Source organism: Dendrobates tinctorius, unplaced genomic scaffold (genome assembly GCF_039654945.1).
Source record: "Dendrobates tinctorius isolate UK_male_01 unplaced genomic scaffold, ASM3965494v1 ptg000156l, whole genome shotgun sequence".
Taxonomy (NCBI): Eukaryota; Metazoa; Chordata; class Amphibia; order Anura; family Dendrobatidae; genus Dendrobates; species Dendrobates tinctorius.
Genome location: NW_027361823.1, coordinates 32,658,867 through 32,680,649, shown reverse-complemented (window position 1 = coordinate 32,680,649; position 21,783 = coordinate 32,658,867). Strand labels below are relative to the sequence as shown.

General features: G+C 43.5%; 1 protein-coding gene across 1 annotated transcript; it reads right to left on the bottom strand.

The window, feature by feature from the left end:
• Positions 1–283: 283 nt before the first annotated feature.
• LOC141051378 (claudin-10-like) lies at positions 284–19,845 on the bottom strand. Its single transcript, XM_073548320.1, has 5 exons — positions 19,626–19,845; positions 5,029–5,190; positions 3,337–3,418; positions 3,150–3,257; positions 284–585 (listed from the first exon to the last, which is right to left on the bottom strand). Exons 1-5 carry the CDS (start codon positions 19,843–19,845, stop codon positions 459–461), a joined length of 699 nt encoding a protein of 232 aa, XP_073404421.1. The 3' UTR covers positions 284–458.
• Between the last annotated feature and the right edge of the window lie 1,938 nt (positions 19,846–21,783).

The following is a 21,783-nucleotide window of genomic DNA, read 5'->3' as shown; positions in this document are numbered from 1 at the left end:
GGAGACCCACCATTATACACAAGTGCTGGTTATGTTAGATGCAGAATTTCACCAATGTCTTCCATATCTATCCTATTATAGTCTTTTTATAAACCAGATTTAATTAATAAAAATTAATCTTAATGTTCACATTGAAAACATGTAATCTGAGTCTCAGAATAATCTTTGCATATTGTTACGCTGTATATGTATTTCTTTCTCCTTACTCCTGATGCCACGTATGATTTTGTCTTCTGTATATCAGTGAAAATTTTAGATCTTACATATATATTGTATGATTTGTAGTTTTCAGGTAGCGTCGCTTCTTATCAGGTATCGGTGTAATATCCCATCACTGTACAAGGGGTTTCAGATTTTATTAAAAAAAAATCTTCTTTTCTTTTGTGAAAAGCCAGGAAAGTGCATGTCAAACTTTATATCTGATAGACGCAGGGCTATTATCCTACACGTGGTATCAGTCACACATAGGCATTCTTGTCAAAATGTTTTGGTATTCCTCTCTGTCCATTGCGGTTGTTGTTCTGATCTTGGTGGCTTGTGTGGGCAGATCTCATTGACTTTGCTCCACTGTAAGGATAATTCAGTCTGAAAAAAGACAAAAATGTCTTAAAATTAATGGAAATGAAAGCTAAGCAAAATTTATGAAGATTTGACCAGCAGTTGGTAGCAATGAGATATACCAAGTCAGTAAGAATGAGGCGGAGCAGCTCAGCCTTTCCCATCTTTATCGACAGTCATGGAGACCTGAGGCAGTACAGCAGAGCTCTGGGTTATCAGATGGTAGAAGGAGCTATGTGAATAGTATTATGGATGACATTGGTTGCTCTGTACATCTCCTTGTGGCTTCAGAAACTAAAGCGTGAGAAGTTTAGAGAAGGTGGGGGGTGAGTTATAAGACTCCTTGTAGTTGTACAATGAGATTCCAATTTTTTGCCAAAAGAAAAAACATTACCTAATTCATTATTGCTGGTCGGATGAGCATGCATGTGCTTTGCATAAGGAGATGGTAAAAAAAAAAAAAAATCATATTGAACTTCAAAATTCCTGATCATCCTTCCCTCCCCGACACCAGCTGTCACAGGCATGTTTAGACACCTCATACATTTTTGGCTGGGAATCTGTCAGCAGGTTTTTGCTATTTACTATTTGTTGTTTTGCTGTGTGCTGTTTCCATACAACAAACTACTTCCTTCCTATTCAAGACTATGGGTGCGCAAAAAAAAATCTGATCCTATAAGGAACGACCATATTGCATCCGATTTTTACATGTGCATTGCCATTATTATCCTAGAAAACTGAATTTGATTGTATACACTTTAAAATGGGGATGTATAATCTATAATAATAAATGCCCTAAGCAGCTTCCGGTTGTAACAACTTCCGTCCAGTTGTAACCGGTGACGTCACCACACACACGCACATGTTAACCCTCAACACACCACACCGCCTCAACACACACTCCTCTCACCTTTCTACTCCACTCACGTCCACTCACTCTTTCACTCCACATACGTTCCTTTCGCTCACTCCGTTTCTCATACTCACACCGTCATCGTCGCTGCCCCGACATCTTCCTCCGCCGCCGCGATCCTGGATCCAGACGTTCTCCAGGCCGCCGACATGTTCTTGCGGCGACGCCATCTTGGATTTCGTGAAATCCCGCGAGATTCAAGATGGCGTCGCCGCAAGAACATGTCGCTGGCGTGGACGACTCGGGATCCAAAAAGATGGCGTCGGCGAAATCTCGCGAGATTACGCCGACGCCATTTTGGATCCCGATGTCGTCCATGCCGGCGACATGTTCTTGCGGCGACGCCATCTTGAATCTCGCGGGATTTCACGAAATCCAAGATGGCGTCGCCGCAAGAACATGTCGGCGGCCTGGAGAACGTCTGGATCCAAAATGGCGTCGGCGAAAACTCGCGAGATTTCGTCAACGCCATTTTGGATCCCGACGTCATCCACGCCGGCGACATGTTCTTCCGGCGACGCTATCTTGACTATCGCGGGATTTCACGATACTCAAGATGGCGTCGCCGCAAGAACATGTCGCCGGCGTGGACAACGTCTGGATCCAGGATGGCGCCGGCGGAAGAAGATGTCGGGGATCGTGGAGCAGCGGCGATGACGGCGTGAGTATGAGAGACGGAGTGAGAGAAGGGGTCGTATGTGGAGTGAAAGAGTGAGTGGAGATAGTGAAAGGTGAGAGGAGTGTGTGTTGAGGAGTGTGTGTGTTGAGGGTTAACATGGCAAGAGGTGTGATGCTATCGCATCCTCCCGATGCGATAGCATCGGGCCATAATCTAGTGTCACATAATACCACATGGTTGTCACATGGATGTAAAAACCGGACAAAGAGATGCAACGTGGATCCCAATATGGATGAAAATCATCCGAGTTGTCTAGATGAAATTCGGACGATTTTTCATATACTCGTCTGACCCCAGCCTTAAAGGGAACCTGTCACCAGGTTTGGCTGATATGAGATACGGCCATCAGCTTTCAGGGCTGATATGCAGCATTCTATAATGCTGTATATCTGCCCCCAACCCAACCTGTAAGAGAAGAAAAGTCTTGGTCCAGAGCATCCCATCATTTTGCGATGCCAACCTCCTGCTTGCTTCGTGTGTAAGACGTGTCTCTGCATCTTCCATAAAGTCTCCTCGGCACCGTGCTCCTGCGCAGGCATTGGGAAAGGTCAAAGAACCCCGCCACCTGCGCACTGCAGTACTTTTCTCTGCCCTCAACAGGGCAGAGACGTACGCATGCCAGGAGCGTGATGCCGGGGAGACTGTAGATGATGCAGGGTCACGTCATTCACAAGGAGCAAGCAGGAGGGCAGCATCGCAAGAAGATGGGAGGCGTCGGACCAAAGAGAGCGACACCCCTCGGACAGGAAGTGAGTATAATAAAAGTTATTTTTCTTCTTTTCCAGGTCGGGTCGGGGGCAGATATTCAGCATTATAGAATGCCATATATCAGCCCTGAGAGGTGTTGGCTGTATCTCATATCGGCCAAACCTGGTGACAGGTTCCCTTTAATGAAAAAATAAACCTTGATTGTTGAATTTATTGATTGCTTCTTGACATGCAGTAACAGTGTATAAGAATCATATGGAAATTCAGATTACATGGCATTGTTTTTCATACCTCTCTTTTTTGATAGTATCATTCAAAGAGAGACAGAGAATAGCACCTCCAATGACGGAAAGAGATGATCCTGCCCATCCGATAAACAGCGCTGCTCCCAGCTCGTACCTGTCATAGAAGAGTAATTCAGACATATCTACCTCCTTGCACCTGCCTTTTTTATCAATTATATTATTTCTTTACTTACTTTTGCTCCACGTATGTTGGATCAAAGAATTCAGATGTTATTTTGTGTGCATAGAGGGACACTCCAGACATGGCACAAAGACCTACAACAGACGTGAAAAGTAGGTCAATTTTTGTCTATTTTACCTCTCTACTAATCAGCCAAGGCAGAATAACGCTCTGTTCACTGAATACACCAGCTGCAAAACTGGAAAAATATTGTCATTGTAAATAAAGCATCTTAGGTGCAACTTTTAAACCTCTATTTAGTCATATTATAATTTAAAGAAGATCACTTTTAGGGTGGTCGTAACAAAAAAAAATCCTAAACGACTTGATTTACAGTCTGCATTGTAGACCAGAGCTGCAATCATAGTTCAGCCCTGAAATCTGCAAAATGAGAACTACAGCTCTGTTCTACCGCAATGCAGACTACAAGACAGAAACAGAAAAAGTTAAAGTGACGTTTACAAACTTATTCCCAACAAAGGGGTCATTAGAGAATAAAGAAATAAATATTGTTTACTATTCAAATTCCCCATCACTTCGGCACCTCTGCTTAGGTGGTCTCCTTTTGGCTCATATACAAAAAAACTAATCATTTAAAGATACTTTATTGATCATTTGTTAAAAAAAATTTTGAAAAAACTTTTAAGAAAAACAGGCACAAAAAATGCTGATCATACTTTTGAATCCAGCAATGGATGTATAGAGTAAATTCCAACGCCAGGTAGGGGATAACAACCTATTTATCCCTATAGGGCCCTATAACTCACCCCTGCCTGACAGCGGAGGTTGGCACCCTCTTGGAACACAAATGGTGCCCCCGCTCCACTGCGGCTTTCCCTAGACACCCTGTTGAATCCTATCTATAGAATACCAAAACTAGGAACAACAGATGGCAGGGTTCATTAGATTCACAATCAACAATAATAGATACCCCGCGCCACAAACCACCACAAGCAAAAAAGATAGGTGAAAATAGTAGCTGGATACAAAATTACTTAATGGGACATATAAGGAGGAAAAATAACTAAAAGTCCCTATTTAATGATATCCCTGTCTAACAGCGGAGCTTTTTCACCCTACATTGTTATGGTGCCCCCCGCTCCACGTAGGCTGACCCTTACTGACCCTTACAACAATATCATACCTCAAAATAAACCCACCAAACAAGGACCGTCAGCTGCATCACCACCCGACATCATTGATGTACAAGTCAACAGCAGCAGCCCAACTGTTTGCCTAGAGGGCTCCCCTCAGCCTGCTGTGCCATCCAGGCGACGTACACGAAGGCGCCATATTCCTGCCACTGATACCACGACCAATGTGGATACAGGGGCACAAAATTCCCGTAACAGAGTTGCCACTGATGATGGGGAGGAGTACTCACGCAGCCTTGCCCATTATCTACGTTCTCTTCCCTGTGAGGTGTGGCTACGTGTGTGAGGATCCATTCAGATTGTAATTGACGCAAGCACACCCCCCAATTTTTTTTTTAAATCTTTTTGCTGTGCCAAATTTACTCTAGAAAACTGGGGTGACAGTCTGAGTATCCAGATCTTGTATACCATCCTGGATGTGCATGTGTTTCTTCCATATCCTGTCCCATAATGAACTATATGTGCATTCTACAGCATAAAGTCATCCTTAAATTTGGAATCTGTGTAACATGTTTAAATTGATAACAGGATTTGGGTACAATCACACTTACCACTCAAGATAAACAACAAGCCAGAGAAAGTGGTGAGTTTTGCTTTTGTGTCCTCTGAGCCTCCAATTTTGGTGCACTTCATTCCAACAAGTGCAAATATGGAGCCAAAAAATCCCAGACTAACAGCAGCTATTAGCAAACCCCGGCAAGCTTGGATGTACCCTGAAATCAAAGATTGTTGGGAAACATTATACATGTGCTACGAAGCATATTGTATGCTGGCTTATTACACAGTTTATATCAGCTTTTTACTGGTTAGTTGAATTTGAGTGAAGTGCAGAAAATATGCAAGCTACTGTTATGCATGGAGGACATTTACAGATCAAACACTTTTCAAAGACAAATATAACATTTGCCCATTTCCTTATATGATGACCCTCATTAAATTGGAGGTGACGTAGCACACAGCTGTAAAAAAATTCTGCCTGAGAAACCTATTGGATTGCAATTGATTTTGTCAATTGATGATGCAATGGGCCAGATTTTCCCTTATAGGCATTGGGAAACGTAGTGTTTCATGACGTCTATTTCTCTATTCTCTGGCAAATACAAGTGGAGCATAAAAAAGTGGTTATAGTGAAGCAATTCCTTAAAGGGGATCTGTCGACAGGATTTCACACTGAAAATTGTTTATATGTGCATGTAGCTCTTTCATAGACAAGTCCAGCAATATATTTACATGGCTAGAACATTCCTCAATTACTGAGAAGTCAACATTTGCATGGATGTGAAAATGAGTCTGTAGATCTGAAGCCTCTGTCACTCCAGCTCTATTCCCCACCCAGCATCACCTCCTCTTACTTTACTGATGGCACTTTTGCCTGAAGTCACACAACATAGGCCTCTGTCAGTAAGGCTGGAGGAGGCGACACTGGGCGTGGTATAGAGCTTGTATGACAGAGACTTCAGATCTACAAAAAGCTCTTCAGCCTCATTTGCATATCAATTTCAAATGCTGATTTCTCAGTGCGAAGAATATGGGAGATATAATTTCATGTCAATCATTTGTATCCTATCTGGCATGGGATTATAAAACCCCTTTCAGCGTGCAGCTGTGTGAGAACACCTAGCTCAGCAGGGGGGTCAAGCCTCAAAAAGCTGTGAGTGTCAAATCTCACACCTTGAGCCAACTAAGCTCAGAACTAAAGGCTTGCTTGCCATGTGCGTGCCATGTAGTCTATCTTCTTTGTTCCAACATCTATGATTTCATAAGGAGAATATAGATGTAAATACTTATGTCCCCCCCCAAAAAAAATTGAGAAAAGTATTCAAGCAGTGATACCTTTATTGGCTAACCAGAGAAATTATATTTGCAAGCAAGCTTTCAGGGCTCAAAAGGCCCCTTCATCAGGCTAGATTACAAGTGAATTACTGAGATTTTTCACTTGTAATCACTTGTATTCACTTATAGTCTAGCCTGCTGAAGGGGGCCTTTTGAGCCCTGAAAGCTTGCTTGCAAATATAATTTCTCTGGTTAGCCAATAAAGGTATCACTGCTTGAATACTTTTCTCAATTTTTTTTTTTTTTGGGGGGGGACATAAGTATGTATATCTATTTTTCTGGCTAAGACGGTACCACAATATTATTTTGTATTGTACATCATAAGGAGAATATGAACTTATCGTACGTCCTGGTCATACACCAGTTACATTTTCGAGATCTCTGGACCGCATCGAATGCCTTCCAGAGTTTCAATCCATTCTAGCACCACGGGGTGGGGTGATATGTAGAATGGCTATTAGGAACCAGAAAACAAAGATGTGTTTAGTCTTAATGCGTAGCAGGGGCCAGCTGGATCTGATGGTACCAAAACCGCCTCCCTATGACTGTCTATTAAGGAGTTATGACCCATCTTAAGTTTTGGAGTTTTTAGCTGTTAGAGATAAGGGGACAGGGATTAGGTTCAGCCCAGAGGGCAGGAGGGGAGTGACCCAAAGGGGATAAAGGCTAGTGAAAGGCCATGTGGTCCCACTCTCTGTTATTCAAGTGGCCACTTTTTTCGAGTAACATGCTCTGAAGGACCTAGGAACCTACAGCTATACAGCTACATGTACAAACAAATAGTTGGGGCTGAAATCCTGCTCAGCGCAGACTAGCAGAACTTCAGCAAGGCTACCACCAGGTTGGCAGGAGAATAGTCAGACAAGCTGGGTCAATACCAGAGAGTAGCGCAGTACCAAGGGGAATCACAAACAGAGTCAGAGGATCGCCAAAAGGTCAGTACCGGTCCATAGAAGAAGTACCAGAAGGAAGAGACAGAATCAGGTCAGAGCCAAAGCAGAGTTGAGAACCCGGGGAATGCAAACACACAGGGGGACACAGAGTCGGGACGGGTAGGAGAGGAGTGCACAGACACGGGCAAAGTCAGCTAAACACAGCAGGACAAATCAGGGTTTCACCAGAGCCAGCTACACGTGCCATAGGAGAGTTACACATTTTTTACTTATATGTAATTTAACCCCTTTGAGACGGAGCTCTTTTTCGTTTTTGCGTTTCTGTTTTTTGCTCCCCTTATTCCCAGAGCCATAACTTATTTATTTTTCCGTCAATATCGCCATGTGAGGGCTTGTTTTTTGCGGGACAAGTTGTACTTTTGAACGACACCATTGGTTTTACCATATCATGTACTCAAAAATTGGAAAAAAATTCCAAGTGCAGTGAAATTGCAAAAAAAAGGTGCAATTCCACAACGTTTTTTGGATTTGGTCTGTTCACCAAATGCAAAAACTGACCTTCCATTACGATTCTCCAGGTGATTAAGAGTTCATAGACACGTATAGCAGCGGACCAGTCATGTATAAACTAGAAAGATAAAACTAATCTACTTTATTTCAAAACTTATCAAAAAGGACTATAGAGATGCGGACATTAAGATACCCAAACTTTAGTCGGATTTTCTAGTCTAAATGTCTTCATACAAATCTCCTATTCAAAGACAATTAAACTGAATCTCTCCTTTATATAGCTTTTTCCTTTTGAAATAGTTTGGGACTGACAACAACACTCCTCTGTAAGTTCTGTGATGTTGTAAACTGTCTATGGTCTGTCTAGTGTCCAGAAATCAATATGGTAATTGAAAATCCAAATCTACCGTTATTGCTCGTAATGATCATAGACAAGTATACAAGTTATAATAGTGACAACCTGTAAAGTAAAAGTGGCATAACGTGCAATCTGAGATTCTTAACTCTATGTAAACATATTCATTGCTCATATAGCATGTACTTCATCACTTTTTTCATAGCCTCAGAATTTGCATATATATCACATATCATGGAGAGGTCTCACCCATAACCATTTCAGTGATGAGTTCCTCCATGCACATAACACTCCCTTCTCGCAATTCATAGTTCATAGACACCAAAAATGTCTAGGTTCTTTTTTATTTTAGTGGTGAAAAAAAATCCAAAGTTTGTTAAAAAAAAATTGCGCCGTTTTCCGTAGCGTCTCCATTTTTTGTGATTATTTTTTGCGTGCCAAGCTGACATTTATAATAATACCATTTTGGTGCAGATACGATCTTTTGATCGCCCGTTATTGCATTTTAATGCAAAATTGCGTCCACCAAAAAAACTTAATTCTGGCGCTTTGAATTTTTTTTTTGTTATGCCATTTAGAGATCGGGTTAATTTTTTTTTTTATTGATAGATCGGGCGCTTCTGAACGTGGCAATACCAAATATGGGTATGTTTTATTTTTTTTTTTTATTTTGAATGGAGCGAAAGGGGAGTGATTTAAACTATTTTTTTTTTTTAATTTTTAAAAACATTTTTTTTTTTACTTTTGACATGCTTCAATAGTCTTCATGGGAGATTAGAAACTGCCATAACCCGATTGGCTCTGCTACATACAGGCGCTGATCAGATCACCTGTATGTAGCAGAATACCTCACTTGCTATGAGCGCTGACCAACTGGCGGCGCTCATAGCAATACGACATTGACAGCCATAGAGGTCTGCAGAAGATCAATGGTTGTTATGCCAACCCATCGGTGACCCGCAATCACTTGACGGGGTCACCGATGGGCGGATATCTAGTGGGATTGTCGGAAGCGCATGTTAAATGCCGCTGTCAGAGTTTAACGGGTTAATAGCTGCGAGTGGATCGCGATTCCACCCATGGCTGTTCTGGGCACATGTCAGCTGTTCAAAACAGCTGACATGTGCTTGGAAAGATGTGGGCTCACCACTGGAGACCACATCAAATGGGGAGACACGACATGTGCCGTACTGGTATGGTGCATGTCGTGAAAGGGTTAAACGTTTAGTTTATATAAGAAACGTTAAAGCAATTTTTCTTTTTTTCTTTTTAACTTTTAGCCTTAGAGATATTATGGCTCCAGTATTCATGTAGAGGTTCAAACAGTAGTCAGATAAAACAAACAGGAATGTATTTAGGAGTTAGCCATTAACAAGCTCTTATAATGGCTCATTAACTTTTAGGTCTCACTCTCTAGAACACGACCATAACTTACAGAAATTGCATTTTGCAGAGTATTTGCAAGATCCCTTCAATTAATAATTCCAAATAATATCTAATGTTTAATCATGTCGTTGCTTGATCCTAAAAATTCTGTATAGACTAATTACAATTTATTTGCTTTATCCAAATTTCAAAATTGTTGTAATGAAAAATTTGTTCCAAACTCAACCAGATTTGATGATTGGTCCAATTATTAAGATGCACAGATGAAGAATGCTGATACTTTAGTCTTCCCATGAAAAATAAAATAAAATTGACCATTAGCCACACGCTTGAATAACAAGGGTTTTGCAGCCTATGGATGGGCAAATGGTTCATCAACTGCTGATGTTGAGTCATTCCCCATGACCAGCATAACATTCCATATTTAATGAGGTTGTCCAGGTTTGACAAGGAAGTCTGCAGTCACTCTACATGACTGCAGATATGTGAATCCTCACAGCATGCACTATCAGGCTTTTCCAATGTCAGTGGTGAGACCAGGAGGTCATATGAACGCAAGTATGTAATATGCAATACTTCAAGTCAGATTCTGACTGGATGTGCGCGCCCTCCCTCAATTCACTTGTATTGAGCAAGGCCATGCAAGTCTATGCAGAATGTGGTTGGGATTAGTTATCTCACATATTTATGCTTATCTCTCTCCCATAATGACTATTCCGCTTCACATCACTTGTCTTATCTATTGCGTTATTTCTGTGCTGTCTTCTGTATAAATATGTGATTCTTCAGATTTTGTATTAGTCTAGCCTGATGAAGAGACCTGAGTAGTCTGGAAAGCTTGCAATTTGTTACCATCTTTTCAGTTAGCCATTAAAAGGTATCAACCACTGAGGACTCTCAATTCTAAATATTCTTCTATCTACTGGCTAACACGGTACAAAGATATATATATCTTTGAGGTCACATAGACATCTAAAAGTAGGAAAAGTAAAATTTGGCTTTTGGTCTACACTATGTTCCTATTTCTGTATTTTATTGTAAATCACCACTTATTATACGAACAAAGCACAGCTGATACGTATTACGCTGTAGTAGGGGAGGACACTGGGAGCCCCCTCCTAGGGACCGCTATGGGTCCAATCAAGCGGATCCCCAACAATCAAGAAGTTATCACTTTATCAAACATTTTAACATCCTGAGATCATAAATTACCTAGCTCATTGGAAAGAGCCCCCTCCTCCCTTGGCCACTCTTTGCTGAAGCTCTGTCTGGAAGTGGTTACATTTGGCAGAGAAACATCCTTTTCAAAGCGGACCTGTCACCAGAAAGAAAAACTATTAACCTGTAGATATGGGGTTAATATGCAGGTCAATGGTGTCACTAAGCTGTGCGGCGGCCGCATGTACCCGAACAATGCAGGGAGAAAATGAACTGTATTCTCTCTGGCAGCATTCAGCTTCAGTTACTGGGGTGGTGCGGGTTTAGTCATCCCTCTGAGCCTCTGAGAATACAGAGCGGCGCCGGTAGCCGCTCCCTCAGCACTGACTGACAGCTGGCCCCAATGGAGAGCGAGTGTCAGTCAGGGTCGGGGGGTCCGGTTACAGCCGCCGCTCTCTACACTCAGAATGGTGACAGAATCAACTCTGCGCTGCCCCCGTGACTGAAACCTGAATGCTGCTGGAGGGAATAAAACTCATTTTCTTCTCTCAGTGCTTAACTAAGTGCCGGCACCAGGCAGGTTAATAATGCTATTATCCTGCAAATTAATCCCATACCTGCAGATTAATAGCATTTTTTCTGGTGACAGGTTCCCTTTAATAATACAACTAGGATGTTACTTCTGGTATGAGAATCTCCTCTAATTTTTTCTGGTTTTGTAAAAAGAGTTTTATTCGGTCGTCCATGACAGCACCACCTGAGTTGGTCCCACCTGAGAGAGGGGATCCGCCCTTTAGGAACAGGAAACCTACAGATACAAAAAGGGTGGCACCTCTCCCACGCATCAGTTGGTTTCCTGTTCCTAGAGGACAGGACTCTCTACAGATCGTCCGTCATGGAATCTTCATTGAATACCCAGGCCAGCTGACCGACCCAGGTAGCGAGGGGGTCTCCTACCTCGGTCAGTGCGGGGTCCCTGGAAGCGCCACGGTGGGGCCGGGTAGGTCACCACGGCAGTGGACGAAGCAGGTGGAGCAGGGGTCCGGTGGATGCCGTCTCCAAAGCCAGCACCTGGTATGTATGCCCCGGTGCGCTTCCCCAGGCCCGGTCCTTCCGGTCGGTGCTGTCCCCTGGCCGGGCTCATGGCGGCGGGCGCGGGGGGGCTGGCACTCCGGGCAGGGCTGCGCGGCTCCTTCGCGCGCGCTCCCGCAGGGCTCTGTGAGCGGCGGAAGTGACGCGGCGGAAGGGGCGGAGCGATAGCGCCGATACCGGAAGTCGGGTGCCGGCCGACCTCCGGCGCGCGCCGCGGGTGCATGCCGGTCCGGGGGTCGCGCGGCGACCCGGCGCAAGGGGGGCCGGAGCATGAGGGAGGGAACGCAAAGCCGGGTGGGTGGTGCTATGGCAGGTTGCCTGCTGACCCGGACAGGAGGCCATATAAGGCAGATGGGGACACCGCTGGGGTGCTTCTGAAGGCCCCAGCAATGGATACGTCGGAAGCCCCCTTAGTCCAGCAGGACGAGGCGCAGGAGCGGCCGCAGAAACAGGCCAATACGAGTAGCCAGCAGAAGAAACAGAGACGAACTAGCGACCAGAGCCGCGAAAGTTCCTCCAGAAAGGACCCCCCTGCCTCCCTCCGTGATCCGGTACCTGCCTCATCTGCATGGGTAAGAGATCTCCGTGAATGTACCCTGATGCAGTGTTCCCTTATGTTCTTTTTCAGGGGAAGAAGGTTACGGGAAAACAGAAACACAGGGAATGTGCCCTCTGTAGTTCCCCCCTACCAGATGGCCACCCTAAAAAGTTATGCCAGCCATGCATACGGCAGACGGTAGGAGTTATTAAGGACAGGGAGTCCAGGGGTAGATTGTCAGGCCCTTATACTCTCCCCCGTTTATGCAGGTAGCGGAAGAGACACCTGACTTCACTTCAAACCTGAGAGACATGATCAGGGCAGAAATGAAAGCTTTACCTCAAAGAGAACCTTCTAGGAGAAGAGAGGCTAGTGGTTCAGGCTCGGAGGCCTCAGTCGCCCCTGGGAAGGGGGACAATTCCTCGGACTCCTCGGCCTCCTCGTCGTCTTCCTCGGATGAAGACTCTAGCCGGTTCTGCTTCCCCTTAGACCAGATGGACAGATTAGTGAAAGCTATACGGTCCACCATGGGGGTAGCGGGAAAAAAAACGGGAACTCTCAGCACAGGACATAATGTTCAGGGGGGTTGGACCCCAAAAAACGTAAAGCTTTTCCATTGAACGAAAAGGTTCAGAGCCTAATTGATAGAGAATGGAAGAGACCGGAGAAAAGGGGCTCCATGCCACCAGCCTTTAAGCGGAGATACCCCTTTGATAACCCGGTAGTAAACAGATGGGATAAAGCCCCGAAACTAGATGCAGCAGTAGCCAAAGCATCTAAAAAATCCGCCATACCGTTTGACGATATGGCCTCCCTGAAAGATCCGTTAGATAAAAAAGCGGATTCTTTCCTTAAAGGGACATGGGAGATGTCAGCAGGCGCGTTAAGACCAGCGGTAGCTGCCACCTGTACAGCCAGATCTATGATGGTCTGGCTAGATCAGCTAGATTCCGAACTAAGAGATAGAGCTTCAAGATCATCTATTCGGGAAAATTTGCCCATCATTCAAAATGCCGCGGCGTTTTTAGCCGATGCTTCTGCAGACTCTGCAAGAATGGCGGCTAAAGCCGCTGTCTGTCTAATGCAGCGCGAAGAGCGCTCTGGTTAAAATGCTGGCCAGGAGATATTGAAGCCCGGTCCCGTCTCTGTTCCATTCCCTGCGAGGGGGAGTACCTATTTGGCCCCGTCTTGGACGAATTGTTGGAGAAAGCTGGAGATGACAAAAAGAAATTTCCCAGTCTCCCGAACCCCTCTTACAGACGTCCCTTTGCCAGGAAAGGGTTTTTCCGGAGAAGGCCGTCCAGAGATCAGGGCAGATGGGATGACAAAAAAAGGAAAGGTACAGGATTCATGTTTGGGGGAGGGCGCCAGGAAGGTCCAGCTCGGGATACGAAAAAGCCGCCCCAATGACTAGTTGCCCCAGTAGGAGGGAGACTAGCTGCCTTCTACCCATCCTGGTCTCTGATCTCCAATAGCAGCTGGATATTGGGGATAATAGCCGTGGGACTACGACTAGAGTTTTCTAGGGTTCCCCTTGATCAATTTAAAATCACCCCACTCAGGTCGTCTGCTGCAGAACAAGCTGCCCTGGAAGCCGAGGTTCATAACCTGTGCGCTAAGAAAGTCCTGATAGAGGTTCCAGAGGAAGAATGGGGGAAGGGATTCTACTCCCCTCTGTTCCTGGTCCGCAAACCGGACAGCTCCTTTAGGACAATAATTAACCTTAAGGCCCTCAACAAGTTTTTGGTCATACGTCCCTTTAAAATGGAAACGATTAAGTCTGCAATAAAATTGCTGTTCCAAAACTGCTTCATGGTGGTGTTAGATCTAAAAGACGCATACTACCATATACCCATCCATGCAGGCCATCAGTGGTTCCTCAGAGTGGCGGTTCAGTTGGATGGGTCAATTCGACATTTCCAATATGCGGCCCTCCCTTTTGGAGTGGCAGTCACTCCCCGAGTGTTTACTAAGGTGATAGCGGAGGTCATGGCCCATCTACGTGAATCGAACATTCTGGTGATTCCCTACCTGGACGATTTTCTTATTGTAGGTAAAACGGCGAACCATTGTTTACAACAGCTACAAAAGGCAATGTCTGCCCTAGAACGGTTAGGATGGTTGCTGAACGTCAAAAAGTCCCGGTTGCAGCCAATGAAAGTCCAACAATTTTTGGGCCTAACCCTGGATTCTGAAAAACAGGAATGCCGTCTGCCTCCGGACAAGCTTGTTCGCCTCCATTATCAGATCCTGAACGCCTCCAATAACCCCACCATGTCCCTCAGAAAAGCCATGTCCCTTCTAGGCTCTCTTTCAGCCTGTATCCCGGCAGTCCAGTGGGCCCAGTTTCAGGCAAGGAAACTACAGAGCGAGGTCTTATTACATCAAAAAGTCCTTGGAGGTTACTTGGAGGGTCAGCTAACCTTATCCCGTAACACAAGGGAGTCCCTAGAGTGGTGGTTAGACAAAGATAACTTATCAAAAGGGGTGCCCTGGGAGTATAACGTAACCCGCATAGTCACCACGGATGCTAGTCCTTACGGTTGGGGAGCTCATATGGGTGAAATTTTAGTCCAGGACCAATGGCAACATCATCAGTTAAGAATGTCATCTAACCTAAAAGAATTGACAGCGGTAGAACAGGCGGCTAAAAAGCTCCTTGTGTACCTACAGGGCCATCACGTGCGAGTGTTCTCCGACAATCGGGTCACCGTGGCATACATCAATCACCAAGGCGGGACCCGTTCCAGACCCCTGATGTTTGTAGCAGAGCGGTTGTTCCAGCTAGCAGAACAATACTTCCTATCTTTAACAGCATTGCATATAAAAGGAAAAGACAACATCACGGCAGACTTTTTAAGCCGCAATCGGCTAAAGCAAGGGGAATGGTCTTTAAACACCTCCATATTCAATCTGATTGTTCAAAAGTGGGGATATCCAGAGGTAGACCTATTCGCCACCAGAGACAACACGCAATTGAAACAATTCTGCTCCCTGAATCCCAGAGAAAATCCTCTGGCGGTAGATGCCTTCCTGATAAACTGGGACTTCAAACTAGCCTACGCCTTCCCTCCCCTATCTCTTCTACCCCTGGTGATGAGGAAAATCAGGAAAGACAGAGCGAGGGTTATAGTCATCGCTCCATTTTGGCCCAGGAGAGCATGGTTCTCATGCCTCAGGACCATGTCGGTGTCCGATCCTTGGGTTCTGCCGGACATCCCGGATCTCCTGTCCCAGGGCCCAGTCTTCCATCCTCAGGTGGCTGGCCTTCATCTGACGGCGTGGAGTTTGAACGGTCATTATTAGAAGAGAAGGGTTTCTCCGCAGACCTAATTAACACCCTACTTAAGAGTAGAAAAATCATTACCACAAAAATTTACGTTAGAATTTGGAAAAAATTCCTTCAAAACTCAGAAGTAATCGCTGGGGATTCAGCACCTATAATGCAGATATTAGAGTTCCTACAAAAAGGTCTAGACATGGGACTCTCTACCAGTACCCTTAAAGTACAAGTGTCAGCCTTGGGGGCTCTGTTTAGCTGTAACATTGCTGGTAATTATTGGATAAGCAGATTCATTAAGGCAGCAGGTAGATCCAGGCCAATATTGAAGGATAGGTTTATGCTGTGGGACTTGAACCTAGTCCTCACTGCTATGACAGAGACTCCATTCGAACCTATCTCGTCGGCTTCCCTAAAAAACCTGTCCCTCAAGGTAGCCTTCCTGGTAGCTCTAACATCAGCTCGCAGAATAAGCGATATTCAGGCCTTATCTAGGTGTCCTCCTTATTTACAGTTTAAAGAGGATAGGGTAATACTTAGACCTGATCCAGCGTACTTGCCAAAGGTAGTTTCTAGTTTCCATAGGACACAGGAGATAGTTCTGCCATCCTTCCTCCCTAATCCAACTAACGAAAAAGAAAGGAAACTACACACCCTGGATCTCAGGAGAGGCCTCATAGAATATCTGTCAGTCACCGATCCCTGGAAGAAAGATAATGCCCTATTTATCTCTCATCAAGGCCCCAGAAAAGGTTGTAGAGCATCAAAAAATGCACTAGCCAGATTGATTAGAGAGGCGATTGCAATAGCATACACATCAAAGGGCAGGTCGCCACCCGGAAAGCTGAGGGCGCATTCCACCAGGGCAATGGCAACCTCATGGGCCGAAAGATCAGAAGTCTCCATCGACCAGATATGTAAGGCGGCCACTTGGTCCTCTCCGAGCACCTTTTATAGTCATTATAGGCTAGACCTGGGTGCTTCCACAGACCTCTCTTTTGGTATAAGGGTGCTGCAGGCTATAGTCCCTCCCTAAAGCTGATATTACTCTCTGTAAATCTCTCAGGTGGTGCTGTCATGGACGACCGAATAAAGTCTTAGTTACTCACCGGTTAACGGTATTTTTCGGAGTCCATGACAGCACCCGTATATTCCCTCCCTTATAGTTTAATTGGGGTGTGCACGTCTTTTTTCTTGTATATGCTCACTGGTGATAAAAGTTATAATTGTAAAGAATACTGTACATAAATCATGCATTAACCTTGGAAGTCCTCTTGTGCTCTGTAATCCAACTGATGCGTGGGAGAGGTGCCACCCTTTTTGTATTTGTAGGTTTCCTGTTCCTAAAGGGCGGATCCCCTCTCTCAGGTGGGACCAACTCAGGTGGTGCTGTCATGGACTCCGAAAAATACCGTTAACCGGTGAGTAACTAAGACTTTTCCACTAATACGGGCGTGTTTAAACATCCTATCCCTGAATAATATTACTGAATTTGTCCCAAGTTTTTCTTTTTCTACATCTTCACACAGTTGATGTCCCCATGGCTACCCCTCTCTTCCAGTTCGCAACTTAGGCTTTCTGGTGTACCTCAAAGTGAGTCCTGTCCTCCTATTTCCCAGGGCATACTCATCTGATGGTGGGAAGTCAGCCTAACAGTCAGTTAGTAAATGCTGTCCATTAGGGCAAGATCACATATGACAGAATTACAAAGACAAGGTCAAAACAACGATCCGTGCATGATCTCTGGAGATGCCATTGATTACTCAACCATAGAAATCAATTCGATAAAGAGATCTGCTTATGCAGGATAAATATTAACAGGCAAACTGCGTAATAAAAAAACAAACACATCACAGACAGTGGCGTGCCACTAGTTTTGGCACACTACTTGGCTGGCTGCTCTGGGACCTGTGAGTAAGGGGAACCTAGTTCTGACCAGCCCTGCTTGGCATCTCAATTTTAATGGTATCTGCCTCTAGTTTCACATTCAGTCTTTAAGCAGCATTGTCCTATGTTGGGGACACCTTAGCCGCACTATATTCTTTTGCGTGTGTTGAGTGGTCGTCATACTGTGTGTTTGGTGGGTATAGTAGGAGAATCAAATTGTGTCTGTGGGGGTCATTTTGAGGTGAATAATACTCCATGGGGGCAATGAAAAGGGTTTCGTTGTGGGGCAGAACTAAAGGGCTTCAGTAGGTGTACAATCATTGCGTTTCTTCTGTGACTGCACCTATGTGCCGTCACTCCACCAGTGTATGTATCCTCCATGCGGTCCACGTACAAGAACAGCACGTTGGCACATTGCTCATCTTGGCTGTCAATGCTTGCAAGTATTGATGAGCGAGCCTGCTCGTTACTGCTCGTTACTCACTCGAGCATCAGTGTGCCCTTGTGATAATCATATCAAAGAAATCTTTCTAAGTAGCAGAAGTTGCATATTCAGTATGTTCCCACATGCTCTCATTAGTCCTGTATTCTGTAACTAGTAGAAACTTCACCTTGTAGGACTGGGGCCTGCCACAGATTTTGCATGGGGACCCAGAATTAGACACAGAGCAAGGACATTGGAGGAATCAGATGATAATTATACTCCTGATCCCTGCAGATGACATTTAGACCTCAAACATTTTTCTGATGCCAGGTCTTTGTCTACTAGGACAAAAAAGAGGCTGACTGGCTGAACATTACCTAATAAGAACCTGATGTAAAGTGGCTTCATCTTTTATGTCTTACTAAATGCTATAAATTTGATTTAAAGCGAAATTTCAGGGGTTATGAGTTTTTCTGAGCACACTCAGCCACTGTTAAAGGTTACTATGCAAGCAATGCGTTCACGGTGTAAAATCTGTCAATATGATCACTGATTTAAACTATCTGTTGAAATGGGGCGTACTATACATATATTGAAATTATTTTTTAAACCACTTAAACATCGTCACTTGGAAAGTTCTGTAAGGGCAATCTTCAGCAACAGCAAAAAAAAAAAAAAAAAAAGAAAAAGAAAAGTTAAAACATATCTTTCACTGGAAAATATAAAAACAAAATTTTGGAGTACACATGATTAAAAATTAAGATCATTCAGCTTAAGCGCTTTGGGTTATTTATCTCTTATTCATAGCTTATATAGCGCAAAGCTTATTCGTTACAACTATTAAAGGGAGGGAACCTGTCATGTCCCAAAACACTATTAACCTGCAGATATAGGGTTAATCTGCAGGTTAATAGTGTTTTAAAGCTGACCGTCCTCACACTGATTGCCATGCTACCGGGACAAAGTGAACTTTATTCCTCCTGACAGCCTCCAGCTTTCAGTCATATAGGTGCCTCCGGCACAGCTACAGGCACCGACTGCCAGTCAATTTCCAAGGGTGTGCATATAGACCCCGGTCACGGTATATTGATGCCAGTACGCCCCTATGATTGAAAGCCGGTGGTTCCCGGGAGGAATAAAGCTAATTTCCTCAAGGTAGTTGCATTGCCAGTTGATTGGCTGGGCAGCTTTAGAACACTATTAGCCTTCAGATTCTCAGATTAACACTATATCTGCAGAGTAATAGTGTTTGGGGTCATGACAGGATCTCTTGAAGGGCAATGATAGCCCTCATTTTCAGCTATTGAAATTAATGAAGGGTAGAGACAAGTTACTCTTTCTAGATTTGCTAAAGCACACTGTTCTATTAGTGTTTCATAATGTTACACACAAAGCCATTAAAACACTGCTAGAAAACTATGGGACCAGCCTGTTCCTCTGTAATCATCCAATATGGATTTATTTACCAAATAATAAAGACAAAAATTTACAGAGGCATTTTGTGGCTGGACACGTCTCCATGGTCATAGATACATGCCAGAACCATCACTCAAACCACCACTGGTATCCAGAATACCATTATTTTATTAGAAATAGGACACAACATACAGCAAAAGATCATTAAAATCAATAACCAATACTAATGACGTCAATGAGCAAATATGATAACACTACAGGCATTAAGTCATTCAAGAAAACCATGAGACAAAGTATTGTGATTAAACAACCCCAGTAAAATGTACATTTATTAAACTATAATATTTAAACTTCTTGACTCCGGCTTTTTCCTTACCTTCTAAGGCCAACATAGAAGGAAAGTCCTTGCAGTTGGACACCCCAGTTGAGTCAGTAACGCATGTCTTCCAAAGGTTTGACCAGAAAGTTGCAGTGGTGATAACTGTGCCATCAATACTAGACACCTTCCAGTAATCGGTGGGTAGCGTGGAACTGACCAAAACCCAGCCAGACACGGCCAGAACAAAGGCAATAATCTCAGAAGCCATGTGAGGCATCTTCTGACTAGGTAAAAGGTTTCAATGGTAGAGAAAGATGTAACCAAAGAAAACGGAAATCAAAGGTATAAAATTCTCGTATCAATAAGTAATAAAGAAATAAAGATGACTGCACACAGTTCGAAACCACACAGCAAGACAAAACCAAGACAATGTCATCGAAACTTCTGGAAATGGTGTCCCATGAGTTTTATGGTCAGGAAAATCCAACCCTGTTCCCTATCAGTCCCTCCCTAATTAATTCAGGTTCATTCCATCTCCTAAGTAAAGTATTCGTGCTACTTCATTCCTATGTGCAACTGATGCTTGTGCTTAATGCAGCTCACACCTTTCTTGTTTTAACAAGTACTCATAAATCTCGCATGTGACGTGTGAAATGACGGGTCTTGGACTAAAAGGCACAATTAATGAAATTTATGCTGGAGATTTGATTTGTCAGTCACATATCTATTCAACCACATCACTAAAAGAATCAAATCTATTAAACTTGATATGTTTTTTTGTTGTTGCAAGGTTGAGTTAAAAAATGTTGATGAAAAGTACATCAGTCAATGGAGATTTGATAGTTATCCCTTATGGCATAAACTTTGCTATGGAAGTTACAGAAACACTTTATAATTGAAATATGTTCTCAGGAACACCACTAGATTGCCATAAAGAAGGAATAATTTTTGTGTACATTTTTATATTTAATGTTCCTTTAAACCATAAGTATTTATGTTTCATTTAGTTATTTTTATGGGTTAATAACATTTTTAGTATTGAGTATAAATATTTTAAGACTTTGCCATACTGTCATATTTTCTTTTGCAGTTGGAAATTTCATGTTTGATACTTTTCCATACCTTACATCTAGAGTGAGTTAAGCCCCTCTACATGTTTTGGCATATAAATTATTTTTATGGATTCCGGTCGACCAATAACCCAGAACTGGCACACTAACGAGTTAATTAGCAACTTGGAAGATTTGTAATCCAAACCTGTCAGAATATTAAATGAGCACTTTTACTAAACTAAGGACTCGCTCACACTACTGTATAAATCGGATAAGTGCAATATGATAAAAAAAAAGGGATTGCACTCAGACCAATGTTATTCAATGAGGCAGTGAAGATCTCCGTATTTTTTCTCAGCAGTATTCAGCATGAGATACTGATCGTGTGAACGTGGCCTAAGGCCGGGGTCTCAAGATCATATATTCAAACCCTCCCGGTTTGAGCTAAGTGTCAGTTTAATGAGTTCTGATTCTTTCACATAGGAAAACAAAATTTCTCCATTTGCCTTTGTTTGAGTCTTACATGCACCCATAGATTTGTATGGGTGGGGGTCATCCAGTTTTCAGATCCACTTGTAGCATGCAAGATTTATTTTTCTCATGCCGAATTGGCATGAAAAAATATAGTATAACATTGATGTTTTTTGATAAAACATCTCATATCACTCTTCTGAGTTAAATGCTTTTGTGGGCGAGCCCTAAATTTTAGGCTGTTGAAATCATAGGAACAAGAAAAAAAACAGGAACTTCTGCAAGAAATAAATCCATCCAGGGTCAGACTGGGGTGTCTGTGGCCCACCGAAGGAACTGACTCTACGGGCCCACTTTACAGTTATATGCAAATACATGTTAGCTGTTATCCCTGTTATAGTGGAGTGTCGACTGTAAAACATAGTAGTTTACATGACACTAGTATTGTTGATCCTCAGATGAAAAAACTGCAATTTACCAATAAAGCCATGACTCTCTAGTTTGGATAATTTTGGCCACTGCAGCATTTATTTAAACTAACAGATGATAAAATTCAAGTTTGATATAACAATTGTAGGGTCCTTAAAGCTCCAAAATTTGGTGATTACCAAAAACAGAAGCGAAAACCATAAAATTACAACCAGACATTACCCCACTGGCTCGGGAGCACCATAACCCAAAGGGTTCCATTG